The sequence below is a fragment of the Solea solea genome, chromosome 19 (genome assembly GCF_958295425.1).
Source record: "Solea solea chromosome 19, fSolSol10.1, whole genome shotgun sequence".
Taxonomy (NCBI): Eukaryota; Metazoa; Chordata; class Actinopteri; order Pleuronectiformes; family Soleidae; genus Solea; species Solea solea.
Window position 1 is genome coordinate 3,389,395 of NC_081152.1, and position 16,725 is coordinate 3,406,119.

Here is a 16,725-nt window from a genome sequence, read left to right on the forward strand (position 1 = left end):
ATAGACAGTTTTTCTTTTCTTTTTGTTCATAAAAATAAGCCAAGTGAACTTTGAACTGTGACATATTTCCAAATATTTGACAAATTCAATCCGTTATTAAAGTACTTTTTGCTCAGGTGCGTTTATATAGTTGGTGAAAATGAAAAAGCTTGTGTTTCTGTTTACCTGCAGGAAATATACCTGGATACATGATTCTCACCTGATCCTGTCCTTTCCTCAGCAGAGAAAGCTCCTGCTGCACCTCTCCTGCGTGGCTGGTTGCCTTGGCGACCTCACATCTCTCCAGGGCTCTCTCTGCCAACAGCTGTTCAATGTGTTGCTGCTTCTCCTTCAGAGCCTCCTGCAGCGCTGTGGTGCCCGAGATCTTACGGGCGTACCGAGCCGACGTTTCTGTCAGCTAGGGAATCACATACGTTCATGTTTCACTTCATGGACTGTATTTTATAACGTGATACCGTCTTCCAGGCTGGTGTACAACGTTTCTATGAGGCTTCATGAAGCCCAGGGGTTACAAAATGTTAAGCAGCACAATGCATCTGCAAATGTGAATATGTTCCGGTTTCTTTGCTTCTCGATGGCGGTGAACTGAATGTACTTTTGAGGATGTCGTCAGTTTGAGGTGTGGAAATCACAGACATGGTATTAAGAAAGAATAATTAAGAAAAGAATAATGAAGATAATCATAAGAGAATATAAGTTGGACCCTAGAAACCAGTTTTCATCCACTTGTGGTTATGTTAACAGCACTTTGATTGAGGTTAATGAAAGTCTGACTGTGTTTAAACAAAGCTAAACAAACACTTGTGGTTAAAGTCACTTTGTGACCAAACCAAACCATGCGTGCACACGGATGTTCATGCAAGTTAAATCATAATGTTATTCCTACAAAGTGAAATTGAGGGAAAATAAATGAAATTGAATTATTAAATACATTTCTGTTCCAGAAATGGGGCTGCCACTTTGGGGAAAAGTTGCATAACTTTTGGTGTTGAACAAAAATATGGTGTAGGTCTTACCAGTCCTGCTCGACTGGGTTTTCCACTTATTGATGAGGTGGCGGAGCTGAGCGAGCTGATGGAGGAAGCACTGGGGCTCCTCTTGAAGAGGGCGGACCTCCTGTGTGAGCTCTTTGCCTTAGAAGGTGTTGTGGAGGGGAAGCCAATGCGTGTCACCTTATGGACCGGAGCGAACAGGCCAAACCTCGGCATGCACTGAAAATACCTGAGAGGTAAACGACACAGAGTCAGAAACCAAAAACACAACCACTGATGGATGCTGGTTCAGGTTCTTGTGTAATTACATTCAAAAATATATAACAAGTCATTTGTTATTGCTCTTTACCTGGCCCCTGCTACAGCCCCATCATTCTTGCCAAGTGGTTCATCTAGTTCCACTCCACACCAGTCTCCCTTAGCAAACTCAGTCTCTCCCAGAAATCGCACGACTCCTGCCTTGGTACCACCCACCTTCATAAATCAAAAATTGACAAAAACAAAGATGACAAGTTTCTAACAAATTAAACAAAAGTAGAGAAGCAACATACACTGCCTGGCCAAAAAAAATGAATTGAACAAAAGCCTTTTTAAAGCAATTTTGAGATTCAGATTATTCCACTCACTGATTTTACATTTACTTGTTGATGAGCAGGTGGAACTATTCTGAATCTTGCCATATATAACATGAGAATATGCTTGTACAGAGATTAGTGATATGATGTGTTACCAGCACACGGTCTCCCAGCCTCAGCTCCCTTTTGTTCTTCGTCACAGAGTCTGGGTCGGAGAGGTTTGACACTGACTCACCGGGTGTGAGCATGCAGTTCAGAACGCCACTTGTCTTTATTCCAGAGCCTGGAGCTAAACAAAGGAAACAGATACCAGTATGTGACCAGTATGTGACATAACCCAAAAAAACTAGTATTATTACTATTAAATGATTAGTGACTTATATGCCTATACCAACTAGGGTAATGTCAGTCCTGTCAGCACAATGGCTAAAAACCGATTTGTGTGGTGAGTGACAAATTACTTTTAATGACAGTTCATCCTTGAATCCAAGTGAACACGTGCCAAATAAGCGAGTGTTCACAAGGCCAAAAATGTATTTTACTTGGTGATAGGACTTCTATCTGAAATACAGATATAACTTTAGACATTTTAATCATTTTAATCTTGAACACTGAACACCCATTTGGTTAAGTAACTTGTTACAGCCTAGAAGTGTGTCAAACCATCTAAAGTAATTACCTTAGGTCAACTTTAAATGCCCTTTTGGCAGAAAAATAAGACACTGATATGATGTTGTTTTGATGTGAAAACGGAGCAGACAACCATGATGCCAAAGTATCTGAGAAGTGGCATATGATAGTATTTCTGGTTGTACATAATAGATAGCAAAGTAACTGACAAATCTGCTTAGCTAAGCTGTTAGCTCCACCCTAGTGAGGCCGTGGAGGAAGAATCACAGATCTACCAGATTGCAACTTTTCATTGTCATCTTGTTTGTGTTTGTGTGTGGGAAAATATCTTTGAAGGAATTGTGTGTTATACTCATTTCAACTTGATTTTTGGAAAAAGGTGATAGCTCTACAAGGATCAATGTGGCAAAGTAACTGTGCCACATTTACAAGTATTACTTGCATATTGCATTCACCCAGACCTTATTAACCTCTGACTGCCAGAAAGTAATCAAGTCGATGTTTGTGCCAAATCTGAAAACATTTCTAAAGCAGTAAAAATGTCTCTATTAATAAATCAGTGAGTTGTTACCTGGTGAGGCAGTGACAGCAGGTGCAGGCTCGCTTGTCGCAGCGGTTTCTTGTGTGGGATTGGCCTGACCCCCGTTTACCTCCTTTTCTGGCAGTGGAGTCCTGGAAAGCTTTGATGGCCGCGTGAATATCCCCCTCCCATCCTCACACTGGAAGTACCGCACCCCTGTAACCGACCCGTCGTTCTTTCCTATTGGCTCATCAAGCACGATGCCCGCCCACTGTCCTGGAGCGAACTGCGTGCTGCCAATGAACTGCACATAGCCGGGCTTGTTGCTGTTGACCCAGACCTTCTCCCCGATCTGAAAGTCAGTACTTCCATCCTGGGTTGGGGAGGTCACACTGCCAGGGGACTTCTCGGGAGGAACTGGCTTTGCAGTACCTATGATCAGTCATACAAATGAAAAATTACAACCAACATAACCAACATCTCAGCTATTAAGACTGTGTTTTTCCTTTAAAATAGCATCTTTTTGAATGGGCCCTTTGCACAACAGCCATTTTGGCAGGTAACTCATAAAACCACAGGTGTAGATAATCAACTTAATTATGCCTGAGTTACACTGCCTTGACAGGGCCATCGTTAAAGTGATCAGTGACACCTGTGCTTTTCCTGCTAAACCGTGTCAAAATAGCCACTGTGTAAATGGTCCATTGGCATTAAAGTGGCAGTTAGGAACTTTTATTAAAAAAACAAAAATACAAGGACAAACATATGGAGAAGCTCCATGTTACAGGGAAACCATTAAATCTGAAATCCAAACTAGAACATGTGTTTGTATGCCAATATTGGTTAAAATATTACACTACAAGTCATTTAGCAGACGCTTTTATCCAAAGCGATTTACAATAAGTGCATTTCAACATTTGAGTACAAACAAGAGCTAGAAGTAAGTAAGTGCTTCAAGTAAGCCAAACTATAAAGTGCTAAAATATGTTTGTTGTCACAGTGACAAATTACTTTTGACCATTTCATGAAAATGCAGTGAAGATACAGCAATTGTTAATAATTGTTTGCTACCAGAGGATGGCGATGTCCTTGGTGGCACAACTGATGGACGGACAATTTTACTTGGCGGTTTCAGGCCGCTGACCTTGCCCAGCGCACTCACGGCACCTTGTTTCTCCATGGGTGGGGTTGGGGGAGGCGTGTGGGGTGTCTGGCCTGATCAAGCTGGGGGATTTGGCCTTCCCCACAACCCCAATCTGTCAAGATATAATGGAGGAGAGCTGGGGGAAATAAGATGTTGAGTTAATTTTGGTTCAACAAACCAAAAACAAAACATATTAATTTAAAGATAGGGTGAACAAATTCATGCCCTCCTTCCCCCCCATGCGTGTACCCATCTTCGTGCACCAACTGCGCACACTCAAAAAACACCAGAGACAGTTGCAGCAACTGAAAGCTTTAAAAAAAAAAAAGGAATAACATTCAAATTCAATGTTTGGGTATATCTGCTTAAAAAATGACTAACAGGAAAGAAAAAGCTGGAAACACTGACTAAGCAATAATTACCCAAAAAGTGAATCACTGACTACATGTCTACTTATGTAATTTAAGGCAAATGGATGTACTGGCAATGAATAAAGCAATTCCTCTTACCGGTATAATGCGTTTTTTCTTAAGTGTATTACACTGGAGAGATCTATGGCCTCTTTGCCATTAAAGGCTTATTGATTCAGTATTGCCAATAAAACATAAAAACCTACAAAGGAGGGGCCTACTTTTTACTGTATCTGTCCTTCAACACCATAAAAACCTCCCAGTGTCAGTGTGGGAGCTGCGGCACTGCTCAGCATGGCCTCAAAACACTGAGCACTTCTTGGAACTCCCTCGACACCGACCACAATTCACATTCCAATGTTTATTCCAATCCCTAGACATCAATTATCACCCATGCAGTGCATGTGATGTGCAGCTGACATCACTCCTCATGAACAGTTTCATGTCTCTGCTCTAGAAACAGGAGGAAATGCCTTTACAAAGGAATTATTGCACTTTCAGGTCACTTTCTGAACATTTCCTTCTCTGAAAAAGAGATAGAACATGCATGCTTAAGCCACTGCCACAAGAAAACTTTATTTGACGACACATCTAATGTGGATCCTCTCAGGCGAGACTGATTTCATATGCACAATGACCATCAAGTGCAGGTGATCACCCTGAAAGGTTTTTTAACTTTAAAGGAAAAATGTTCAATACTTTTACAAACATATGTATGCAAGTAAAGGTTTAGCAAAAATATATGAAAAAAGAGTGAACAAACATTACATTTACATATACCGGGCAACATTAATATGACATCAAAAGTCAAGGTCTTCAGTGTAAAAGTTTTGGAAAATATCTATTTATAACCAAAGGACTTTTACATCACCTCATCTTCTCAAGACAAATAAAGTTTTCTGTAGCATTGAAGGAAGTGTGCAGGCTCCAGCATTAATCATAAATTCCCTTTTCTTACATAACTCAAATGACTATGGTCAGATTTAATTTCCTGCATGTCTGGAGGTGGTGGACAGCCGCCTCCTCATGCTGCTCTTTTAATAACAACAAGGCTGACTCAGTCAAACTGCAACTAGGTCAACATCAACTGTATGCTTTACACTGTTTTTTGAGCAGTAGAATTAACTTTTTGTGGGTGCTTTGTCATGTTTGCAGCCATCTTTCTTGGATATAACATGCTGACTCACTTCCTGTGTGCAGCACGTGAGTGTCGCGGGGTGACACAAGATTTGTAACACTGAGAAGCACAGAGAGAGTTGTGTGGAGCTGAGAAAATGTAACTTATAGTATTTGAAAGTTACACACTACAGTTAGAACAGCTCAATTGTTTTGGTAAAAATTGAGTATTGGACTGGTATCAGATTCAGTAGATAATGAAATATGTGATAATTTATTGATACAAAGACAGACTCGTCGGTTTTAGATCAAACCATCCTAGTTTGTGGTGTAGCCTGAACGCACCGCGCCCAGGCGGTGATGCCACACCACAACAACAACATGCTCACCTGGAGCTGTCAAACCTGGAACACTCGAACCTCTTCCTCGGGCCTCTGTGGCGTCCAATTCTATCACTGCTTTGTCTGCGGCATCACGCCACAACAGCCAACCATGAATAAAACACACACGAGCTGCGACCGCTACCGCTAATTCAGAAGCTGGTTAACACTGGATGAGAGCGGGCCGTGTTGTTTGTGTCTGGGCTGGGCTCTTTCTCTTTCCACCTACTGCCTCCATCCCTAGAGATGTACCACTAATTTAGGGGCTATCACTCAAACACAACACTGCACACATTTAAAATCACAATATGAGCTTGGGACCAGGCGTGGTACCTGGCAGCTACTTCCAGACCTTTGTGGCGGGATAAACTTTACTCCTTGTCACATTCTGTGTCCCTGCTGAAATGCCAGAGCTAGCTAGCTAGAGATTAACGAGGGAGCATAAACTAAGGAGAACACTGAGGCGGTTAACGTCGTGTTGAGGTGATATTACAGCAGAGGAACGCGGACACTGGTTGGAAAGTTTCTGTGGGCGCTTACCTGGTGTTTTTCGGCGAGCAGGCTCTCAGTCCGAGATGTTGTGGATCGGTGTAGTGCACGTCTCTCCCCGCTCCATGTTTCCCAACCCCGACTACATGACGTCACCCTGGGAACTAATGCTGCCTTCGCGGACCCGAACAGGAGCTCGTACATCCCAGTCCCAGCATCACCTGTGAACTGATTGATCAGTTCTGTCTAAAACAAATGTCTTTAAAAAAAGAAAGAATTGAGCCTTTCAGTGTGACAGAGGTTTTTCCTAGCTGTAATTATTCCTCCTGTTTATGGAAGCGGAGGCCGTGGACTGAGAAGAGACGGAGGCAGATTTCAAGGAACTTTGGGGTCCACTCTTTAATTTAAGGCCCCCCACTCTAGAAACCTTTAAAATAAAAATACACAAACTGACAAGAAACAATTAAGTCCATTTTACAGTCGTTTAAATAGTTTTTGTATCCGTTCTAATATCAGCTCTCTGTTCATTTTTTTGGTCGCTCTAACTGTCATTGTAGTCACATTGAATCTTTTCATTGTGATTAATTTGTCATTATTTTGTGAGTTCCTGTGAGTTAATACTGGATAATTACAGGATCAACCCCAGATTTATTGGCAGTGTCAGTGAAGAAGAAAATCCACAGCTTTCAAAATGCTTATCCAAAAGCATACATGTCAGGAAGGTGTGGGAGTGGAGGTCAGAGAAGAGCAGTGGGAAAATGCACACAAACAAGTTCACTGTTCTTCTCTGCGTGTCAGTCACGCTGACTGCACGTCCAAGGAATCCATGCAAACAACACGAGCCAACTTAGATTTAAAAGTGGTTTAGTGGTTGGCACTCTTGCCTTGCAGCGAGAAGAACCGGGTTCGAGCCCCGGTTCTCCGGCTTCCTCCCACAGTCCAAAAACATGCAATGTGGGGATTAGGTAAATTAGACACTCTAAATTGACCATAGGAGTGAGTGTGAGAGTGAATGGTTGTTTGTCTCTATCTGTGTGTGTGTGGCCCTGGGGAACTGTCCAGGGTGTACCCCGCCTATCGCCCGATGTAGCTGAGATTGGCAGGACACCCCCGTGACCCTCTGGTGGAGTATAAAGCGGTAGATGATGACTGACTGATATTGGACATCATGTGTCAATGCTTTGTTCCAGCAGTCCCTCGGATTCCTGTGAGAGATGAATACAAATTTCATAAAGAAAATATATGTAAATCTATGTAAATGTGCATTTAAATTACATTCGATTTAACTGTGATGATGCTGTGGAAAAGAGATAAATAAAATGCTGGTAACTATAGCCAATATGTGTATACTTAAAATATAAGAGGTCAATTTGGGAGAAGTCATATTTTATTGTTGATTCAAAGGGCTACATATTTTTATTTACATTGTAAAACTTGAATACAAACGGATACATTTGCTGTAGCACAAAACAAGGAAATGTCAGAAAGAAGAAGTACATTTGAGAGAATACATTTTTCTTAAACCAAAGCAGAATGTGTCTGGATCACAATACAAAGATTTGAACAGATAGAATTTGAAACATGGACACAGAACTAGCATCATTTAAGGAACTACTAAATACACGACTCATGTATGATTATGTATTACAATATACGATCTTGACTATTCTATATTAACAAACACATTATTTGACAGTGACCTCAGGTTCCCTCCAGATCCTGAGGTGATTTGTAGTGTGAATATTATTTTCCAGATGATGAAAATTATGAATTTTCCTATGTGGTCCAAGTCTCTCCTCTGATAGATGAGATTAACAAGTAGTAAATATTTGACATAGGTCACCATAAAAAATATAACTTCTGACTTGCAACTAGCTTGTAATTTGCTTATATACACACAACCACAATCAGAGTTTTACATTGTATACACAAAACATTAAGCTGTTATTTATTTCTGAGGTGGACAGTGGTTATTGTTCACAACCACAGCAAAAAACCAATTATATTAGAAATTGAATATATATATATATATAATATTCTTGAGAGTTGTTATAGGAATGGAGAAATCTTACCACTGGCTCAGCCTTTATTGTGTTATGATTCCTTTCAACAGCACCCGTTTTCATAGCCTCCTACCCTCAACAGTGGAAATGTCATTCGCCGCTGAGTCCGTCTGATCATCACTCCGTCTCAGCAGCTTATTCAGCACCTTCTGGAAGGTGCCACTGAAGGCAGGGGTCGAGAAATAATACACCACAGGGTTGAGGACACTGTTGAAGTACGTGAAACACACAGACGTGTAGAACGCTAGGTTGGCCGTCTCAAAGTAACTGCACTCATTGTACCATACCTTAAGCACCCACACTGCAACGCGGGATACAGTGCTGGGAAAGAAACAGATGATGAAGATCAAAGCCACTGCCATTACAAACTTAACGGCTCGTTTGATTTTCCCCCTTTTGTCCAAAGTCTTGGTTTTCAGCTGCCAGGTGATCCTGATGGTGCAGAAGGCAACGATTGCGGTGGGCAGGGAAAACTGTATGACATAGAAAGCATTGTGCCAGGTGGAGAGGGCGCTGAAGCCCATACAGATGTTGAAACTCTCACACTGTGTGTAGTTGTTATTGTAGAAGAAGTGCTCTTCAAAAAGAAGGTAGCCGGTCGCAAAAAAAATCAGACCCCAGAGGCCAAAAGAGACCAACAGAGCATAGCCCAATCCCAGACGGTTGATTCGGTTGAGCGGATGGACTATCTTGAAGTATCGATCGACAGCCACAGCAGTGAGAAAAAAGATCCCTGCAGCACGGTTGGCTGCCAGGAGAAAGAGCAGGATACGACAAAAGGCATCACCGTACAGCCAGTTTTTACCACGCCTGTAGTAGTCAGCTCTGAAAGGCAGGCAGAACAGCACAATGGAATCTGCAACAGCCAGGTGGGCCAGGTACACAGAGTTGGGTTTCCATTCTTTCATGTAAAAGACAAACATCGACAGGGCGATGAAGTTCCCAGTCAGTCCAAACATGAACTCCAGGATCAGCACTGGAGGCAAAACCTGGTCCAGGATGGGAGACGGAAAGGCACAGCACTCTGTGACATTCATTGCTATCACAGCAGATGAAACACAACACCAACCTGCCTCTCTTTACAGTGTCAACACAGATATGCCGTACCAGGTGATTTCTGGTAGGGAATCATGTTTGCGATCATGCAAATGATTCTCAGACAAACATTTTAATTCCACAGTGGACCAAACATCTGTGTGTTATCTATGGGGGAAGTGGTATTGACCCAGAGGAGCATGGCAGCAACTGTAAATGTTATCCACCTTGGGAGTAAGTCTTCATTATAAAACTATTATGCAGAGGAATAGGTGGACTCCTGGGTATCAAGAAGGACAAATGAAAAACAAGTGACCCGTGACTCAGGTTAACTACAAAAAAAGCAGGTTTACTGCAACATGCCAAGATTATAACCATGGAAAATAATTGTTTTTAAAATCAATCCCATACGCACTGAAAAAAGGTGAACAAATCAGACTTGAGAGTATAGATGAGGGAGATTGAAATTTATTAGCCTACAGTTGCTTGAGTGAAGAACATTTTGGGGAGGAAAAAAAAAAAAATCATCACACCATACCACACCTTTGGCAAAACAAGAGTGTGTGAACTAAAAAAAAATGCCAAGTGAGTGGCCAAGTCCGCAGCTTTTTTTTTTATGTACAGTAAATAAAATAGGTATAAAATGACTTAATGTGTACATTTGGCCAGGTTGTCACCGTTACGGGTCAGATCCATTTTCAAAGTGCATATTTGGTCTTCACTTCTTCACTTCACCCAGATCATCGATGCTGTCGTCATCCACCTGTAAGCAGAGAGAGCGCATTTTAACATGACTTTCCCCCCAAACATTGACAAATAAACAAAAAATTGAGACTTTAACATGTTGGACTCTTAAAAGTATAAAACTCAAAAACATAATAGGGATATTTTGAATGTATTGAATTTTCCCAGTAATTATTCTCTAATGAAAACATAATGAATAACATATTGCACTTAGGTATTTCATGAGATTGTTTCATTATCTGTTAGGGGATTCTCCACCTGACTCTCACTGACAACTGTTGTCATCCTCACCTCAATAAAAAGCACACATGCCTGAGAGCAAACACAGCACTATAGTTATAGCCTCAATATAATCATAAACCATGAGAGAGTATGGTCACATGGTCTCTCACCAACAGCTTTAAAATAAGGCATCAAACGGTTACCTTTAAACCCAATGTTTAGAATATTAATTAATGTCTCATTTTAAATACTTTCGTTGACCACCAGGGATGGTAGTGCTGCTCTGGTGGTCCAATACAGCTGGATAGTGCAAACATTAATGTTCTCCTCAGGATTAAATGGGATCTACAGCACTCTTATTTAGTGCCAATTTATCCAATACTTTTTTTTGCAGAGTGAATAACTGACACCAGCCCAACTGTTTATATTAATAATATCAGGCTTTGGATACAAATACCCAATTCCCCACAGGTTAAGAAAAATTTAAACCTTATTTAAAAGAAACATTAACCAGTGGGAAATGGAATGTTTTTAATAGATTATATGCACAGTCTCTACCTGGTTTTCAATAATCCAGGCAGACTATTTCCCATACAACTATCAGCCAAAGACACAGTTGGTGTCTGCTGAAGTTAGCAAAGATTACTTAGTGACAAATTCTGAATTACAAAATTTAGTGGAGGCTGCGCACAGTGTGATGCAGTAATGCTCAGCTGTTGTCCCCTCATGAGGCTTAAATTTAAACACCCTATTCATTTTCGGCCATGATGAATGCCTCAGGGATAACTATTTTTTAATCGATATCAGAAGTTTTAGTCGCCAACGTTACCTTATAAAGTCCAAGTTTCCCCTTGGCAAAAACTGACCAGAAATTAAGGGGCTGGCTTATATTTTAGCAGAGGTTGTAGGTGTTGCTCTGTGCATGTTGTCACCTTGCTTTTTACAACCTGGGACAGCACTGAATCATTTTAATTTTATCAGTGGAAACAATTGATAGATTGATTGGGAGGTGGACCAAAGTACAAGATACCAAATAGCAACCACTGTTACTTGGTTGTAGGTATCGTCTTCCTATGACTTCCTGTTACGTTTCCAGTGCATTTGTGACATCACAGCCTGCACAAAGGAAATGAAGAAAAACACCACAGACCAAACACTGGCAATTTTTAAGTTAGCTGGTTCATATAGGTTTAAGCTCCAATACTATTGGATTTTTGGGTCATGCTTGGTTCGTACCATCTCGTGCTTGGATCTTGTTCCGATAAAAAACAAAACAGTGCAGTCTTTGCCGTTATCATTTCTAGAGCTGCAACTATTATTTTCATAATCGATTAATCTGTCGATTATTTTCTCGATTATCGTTTGGTACATAAAATATCAGAAAACCGTAAAAAATGTTGAACGGTGTTCATCAAAACTGGAAATGATGTTCTCAAATGTCTTGTTTTGTCCACAAACCAAAATGATTAACTTTCTTTGTTATCCAGAGCAAAGAAATGAAGAAAATACTCATATTTAAGAAGCTTAAAAAATCTGAAATCTTGATTTAATCATAGAAAAAAGCTTTGACCCGATTAATCGATTATCAAAATAGTTGGTTGTGTAGTTTGACTGAACAGACGTTTTGGGCACTTCCTTTGCGTCCTAACCAAGCTCTATGTAACAGTTACATGTTAAGATTTGAAACAAATCATTAAAAGCTGAATTCAATTTAAGCATTTTTCAAAGTTCTGTTTTTAAAAAACTCGGGAGTTTGTTAATTTTCTCCCCACGCGTGTGCGTTAGTATTCTCCGGATTCTCTAGTTACCTCCCACAGTCCAAAAACATGCAGATTTGGGGATTAGACAGGTGTGAGTGTGAGAATGGATGGTATTAAATATAAACCAATGTCCATTACAATCAAACCATTGTCGATTGAGATTCTCTACATTTCTCAGTCTAGCACCATTTACACCACACAATTTTCTCTTTTTTTTCAGTTAAAAACAAATAACACAACTCACCTCAGGCCACTTCTCTTGAATGACATCGATTATGTCATCTGTAAAGTCTCCCTGAATGATTATTTCATCCTCTGCTGTCACTGAGGCACCACAAGAGAATTTCTGGGCAAAGAATCGCTGAGCCTCTTTTAGCTCGATGTCTGCAACAGTCAACACAGGGTTTGTATAACAACACAGCGCGGAAAGGGAAGCGAAACAACACACTGAGAATAATAAAACCAGAGACACTCACCAAACGTTGCCAGGCCACAGACCCGTGTGACATATTTCTTCTTGGCTCTTGGGATTTTTGCTATCGAAACTTTCTGAGGCACAGTCTTCTTTTTCTGTTTAATCTGGCCTTTTCCACCTTGGGAGGGTAAAATAAGAGTAAAAAGTATTAGTGACTCACACTGTAAATGTAATCACACAACAGATACAGGTACATCCTTAAAAACATACAGCACTGAAAAAATAATTGGCTTTAATTGTTATAATTCAAAAAGATTCCAATAAAATTAAATCCCTTTTTTGATACATTTTGTGCAACGGTCATCAAACATATTCACATTCTGTCCAATACCTTTCACTGTAAGAATACTAATTATGATGCATGTAATCCAACCTTACTCCAATTACAACTTAATTATTATTGAATTAGTGGGCACTAAGACCAGAAATACACTATGTCATCTTCCCTTTAAGCTTTAAGGTACCACACATGACACCATGTTTTGCGATTGTAGTCAATGTCTGTATTTAAATGAAAAGTATAAAGTAATAACTCATTTGCTACAGATTTATTTCTGATTTTGAGATACCTCGCTTCTGTTTCTTTTTCTCCTCCTCGCCTGCAGGGGGAGCCTCTCCAGTGCCGGCTTCCTGTTTGGGTGCTTTCACTGCAGGACCAGTAGGACACAAGTAAAATAGGAAGATGTTAAAACCAATCCCGCAACAACTACATCATTTCACAATGTAAACAAGAATTGCTTAATGCCATTACAATTCCAATTAACTGCTTAGATTTTTAGTGATAAATGTTTTTTTTTTTTTGCTCGCATCGCAAAAAATCTCAAACATTTTCATACTTGAGAAATTTAACCTGGAGTACCATTGAAATCAGACTTGGAAGTCAGAACTGGAGGTGACGCCACCCCAAGTTCACCGAGTTCTGTTGAGAAGTCAGACATGCAAATGTATCTTGGGCTCGCCATTATTAGCCACTGTTAGCAATAACAGTCAACAACAACACTCTACGTTGTACTTTTTGCAGTGTAGCAACATCTCTATGGTTAAAAATAAACAGTACCATGTGTACAGCTGATAGACTGTGAAACAAGTATGAGAGAAGTGCTATTAACGGTAGCAGTGTTTGTGGGGCAACAGCCTTCTCGAAATTCCATGTTGGGGTTGGTGAGGTTGCTCCAAGTTTCCGAGTTGGAAATCCGAGTTCAGGGAGCGCTCCATGACGTCCAAATTCCGATTGCAAATAGGACGTACTATAAACAGTTTATATAACTATCTTGTCACTCAAATGTGGCTACATGAGCTGTAACATAGTGTCATTGTGTTTATTATGATATGGGGTGGACATTAATTGATTGTAGTTTCATGGCAGAGATGATCTACTGCCATGTGTGCTTTTCCACACCATGGACGAGAAGGTTTTTGAATTAAAAATCGATATTATATCATTCATAAACCTATATTACCCATATAAATCCTAAGGTGAAATTTAAGAAAAACACGTAGATGACACTCACCTACAGTCATCCTGGCAAATACATCTGGAAAGTTCTTCTCAAGCCACTGCCTACATTTGGCTGGCTCAGGCATGTACTCGCAGTACTGCGGACACAACAGTGTAGATTCAATCAGAACACAGACAACGGTACTTACTTGAGTGATTCTACAGCATATCCAGATTTTATGATAATTAACCTTACCTCTGTAGGCAGAGAGCACACTGCAGACAGACAAAGAAAGAAAAAGTCACAGTCTGAAAAGGATCCCCACTTTAATTTAACAAAGAGATTTTACTCAGTCAAAAGCTCCACACTTTACCTCCACAATAAAGAACTTTGAGTGGGTATTTTGAGTCAGCATCTCCACTCCCATGTTCTGATCTGTATTCTGAAGAACCAGATTCCATCTCAGTAGTCGCCATCACAAATGATCTGAATTAAAGACAGATGGACAGAAACATTCAGGACACAGACTTCCGATCAAAACATGGGCCAAGGGTCGGGGTGAAGCCAATACCCCATTGCTCCCCGGGTGCAGATAAGTGCTGCCCACTGCTCCTCACTACTGGTGTGTAATAAGTATGGGTTAAATGCAGAGGACAATTTCATTATCAATGTCTGTGAAAAAATATTATTCTAATTGTTCTTCTAATTCTATTTGCATTATAGATTGGGTGTTCTGTGATTTCAGATTCTTAAATGTGAATGTTTTATTTTTTATTTTAAAACATGATGTTAATAATCATTAGTTGCAGCCCTAATTGAACACACTAGTTAAGAATATTAAAATGCTTTTTACACTCTTAAGTGAGTACGTCAAATCTTTTTTGTGAAAAAAAACCTAATCTAAAACTAAAAAAAACCTACATTTCTGGATGATATGTTTGTTTATTAAGAGATTCAATTACAAACTTGATGCGGCATATGGTCTCAAAAACACAAGCAACCTCAGTTTGTCATTTGGGGATCTAATAAATAATACTTGTTTTTATTTAACAAACAAATGCCATAATAAAATAGTCACTGATTAAATATATTATTATGGTTAATTATTGGTTACGTGATATTTTAAATATTTCAATATGTGACATATAGAAATATTTTTACATTCTTGCAACTGGGATTTTGTCTTTACATAGTTTAGTTAATCTAAACGTAATATAATGGCAGCATGTAATTCCCATATAAAACACACTATGTTTAATTTAGATTGATTACACTGCCTGCAGCTTTTAGCAATTCAAATGTGTTTGAAATTTCATGTTTTCATGTTCATGAAATTTATCATCACAGTCTCTAAAATGCAGGCTGAAAATGTACAATCAGCTTATGGTTTACTTCAATACTTCGGGTAAACGTTTTTTTTCGAGAATGAACTTGTCCACACTAATACTGATAAGATAATTCATCTGAAGTATGAAGCATCTTCAAATTAATTAATAAGAGACTCCATTGGTGGCATAATCGGGCTTCTGCAATTATGTCATCATACTAGCACTCGCGGTCTATTCATATACATTTTGCAAACGGATACATGAGCAGCAGCTAGCTTACAACATAAAACAAAACTCTTTGACACCGAAACACTTCACACGTCGCTTTTAATATAATTAATTTAACTCACAACTGCAGCAAGACCGTTACATAGCCAGGTAGGCGACATCAACTCAACTAGCTCTACCTGGCTAACGCATGCGGCTGTTATAACAGACCGTTTAACCTCATATGTTCACACAATTTCCAATATTTCAGACTCTGTCGCCACTGTGACAAATTAACATAAACCTTGCTGGGGGGAAAATAAGTCCCTGCATTAAGTTTCAGTGGTTTCATTCATCAGGTTACATTGAGTGCCCCAGCTGTCACCATTAGTAAGCATTAGCTTAGCATGCTAACTGAGCTAACGCACCGCTACCAGAAAAGGCTCTGCTGACCAGTAACTGGCTAAAGATACAACAAATGTTGAGGTACATACCCTGCAAAAGATACTTTAAAATTGCTTTCTGACCAGTGAACCCGTTTGCATCGTTAATCCTGGAGTGACTTTTAGAAAATCATTGTCATTGATTCAGGTTTAGTTGGCGTACTTTGAGCACGCCTTGATGCGCTTCTTGTTTCAGTAGTTGTAGGAGAGATCGACACGCTGCTCTCATGTGCAACAGCGCCCTCCGGTGCGCAGGAGAGTAATTTCACGCTTCTTCTTTGAGGTGTTTGCGGTTGGCAAACAACGATATGGTGCATTGTCGCCACCATCTGATACGGAGTGTGAGTTATTTCTCTTTCTCTTTGATATTTTTGACATTGAGTTAAAACATGCTTTATCACGTTACAGTTACAAGTTATTGTTTACAGCTATTGTAGTTTTCTGTTTTATTGTTAAGTGGTATTAATAAGTAACAGCAATCTAATAATAATTTATTTTTGAGTACATTTCTATGATATATTATTTTATTCCCTTGGTTTTAGTTTAAATTACCTTCCAAAATGTATGATAATTAAAAAAAGAAAAAAAAGAAAAAAAAAGTGTGCTGTGTTCATCCAGCTTTTATTTTGGAAATCTGCCGTCTACATTCTTGGCGCTTTTCCACTCGGCTCATCTCGGCTTGAGTTTGGTATGGTTTTCCATTACTATAGTACCTCCTCAACGTGGGTGGAGTCATCATAGCACAGCTGCATG

The 16,725-nt window shown here is 39.8% G+C and overlaps 3 protein-coding genes across 5 annotated transcripts in view; all 3 read right to left on the reverse strand.

Annotated features, from left to right (window-relative positions):
* The window catches only part of clip1b (CAP-GLY domain containing linker protein 1b), a 32,193-nt gene extending 25,766 nt beyond the window's left edge, over positions 1-6,427 (reverse strand). For both annotated transcript variants that reach the window (XM_058618000.1, XM_058617998.1), the window contains exons 1-7: positions 6,308-6,427; positions 3,789-3,997; positions 2,769-3,149; positions 1,723-1,856; positions 1,342-1,466; positions 1,017-1,221; positions 200-397 (exon numbers count right to left, since the gene is read on the reverse strand). In XM_058618000.1, the coding sequence (XP_058473983.1) occupies positions 200-397; positions 1,017-1,221; positions 1,342-1,466; positions 1,723-1,856; positions 2,769-3,149; positions 3,789-3,897 (1,152 nt within the window). In that variant the 5' untranslated portion in view covers positions 3,898-3,997; positions 6,308-6,427. The remainder of the gene's footprint in view (positions 1-199; positions 398-1,016; positions 1,222-1,341; positions 1,467-1,722; positions 1,857-2,768; positions 3,150-3,788; positions 3,998-6,307) is intronic.
* A 1,787-nt stretch (positions 6,428-8,214) lies between these two features.
* On the reverse strand, positions 8,215-9,356 carry LOC131446588 (hydroxycarboxylic acid receptor 2-like). The gene has a single exon (XM_058617921.1). The coding sequence runs from the start codon at positions 9,354-9,356 to the stop codon at positions 8,379-8,381; it is 978 nt and encodes a 325-aa protein (XP_058473904.1). The 3' UTR covers positions 8,215-8,378.
* Positions 9,357-9,806: 450 nt separating this feature from the next.
* denr (density-regulated protein) lies at positions 9,807-16,202 on the reverse strand. Of its 2 annotated transcripts, none has more exons than XM_058616496.1 (8): positions 16,024-16,202; positions 14,368-14,480; positions 14,250-14,269; positions 14,067-14,151; positions 13,125-13,202; positions 12,557-12,673; positions 12,325-12,464; positions 9,807-10,117 (listed from the first exon to the last, which is right to left on the reverse strand). In XM_058616496.1, the coding sequence occupies exons 2-8, from the start codon at positions 14,468-14,470 to the stop codon at positions 10,073-10,075; spliced, it is 588 nt and encodes a 195-aa protein (XP_058472479.1). In that variant the 5' UTR covers positions 14,471-14,480; positions 16,024-16,202; the 3' UTR covers positions 9,807-10,072. The 2 variants fall into 2 exon arrangements, with proteins under 2 accessions (XP_058472479.1, XP_058472478.1); XM_058616495.1 differs by having other exon boundaries at positions 13,125-13,209; positions 14,065-14,151; positions 16,024-16,200.
* Positions 16,203-16,725: the final 523 nt, after the last annotated feature.

Bases quoted from the DNA above. Each gene is read 5' to 3' on its own strand.
- LOC131446588 (XM_058617921.1), bottom strand. From the start codon at position 9,356: ATGAATGTCACAGAGTGCTGTGCCTTTCCGTCTCCCATCCTGGACCAG.
- denr (XM_058616495.1), bottom strand. From the start codon at position 14,470: ATGGCGACTACTGAGATGGAATCTGGTTCTTCAGAATACAGATCAGAA. The intron at 13,210-14,064 runs GAGTGTCATCTA...TGTCCTACTGGT, and splicing joins TTGCCAGGATGACTGTAGGT to CCTGCAGTGAAAGCACCCAA. The intron at 12,674-13,124 runs GTATCTCAAAAT...TACCCTCCCAAG, and splicing joins GAAAAAGAAACAGAAGCGAG to GTGGAAAAGGCCAGATTAAA.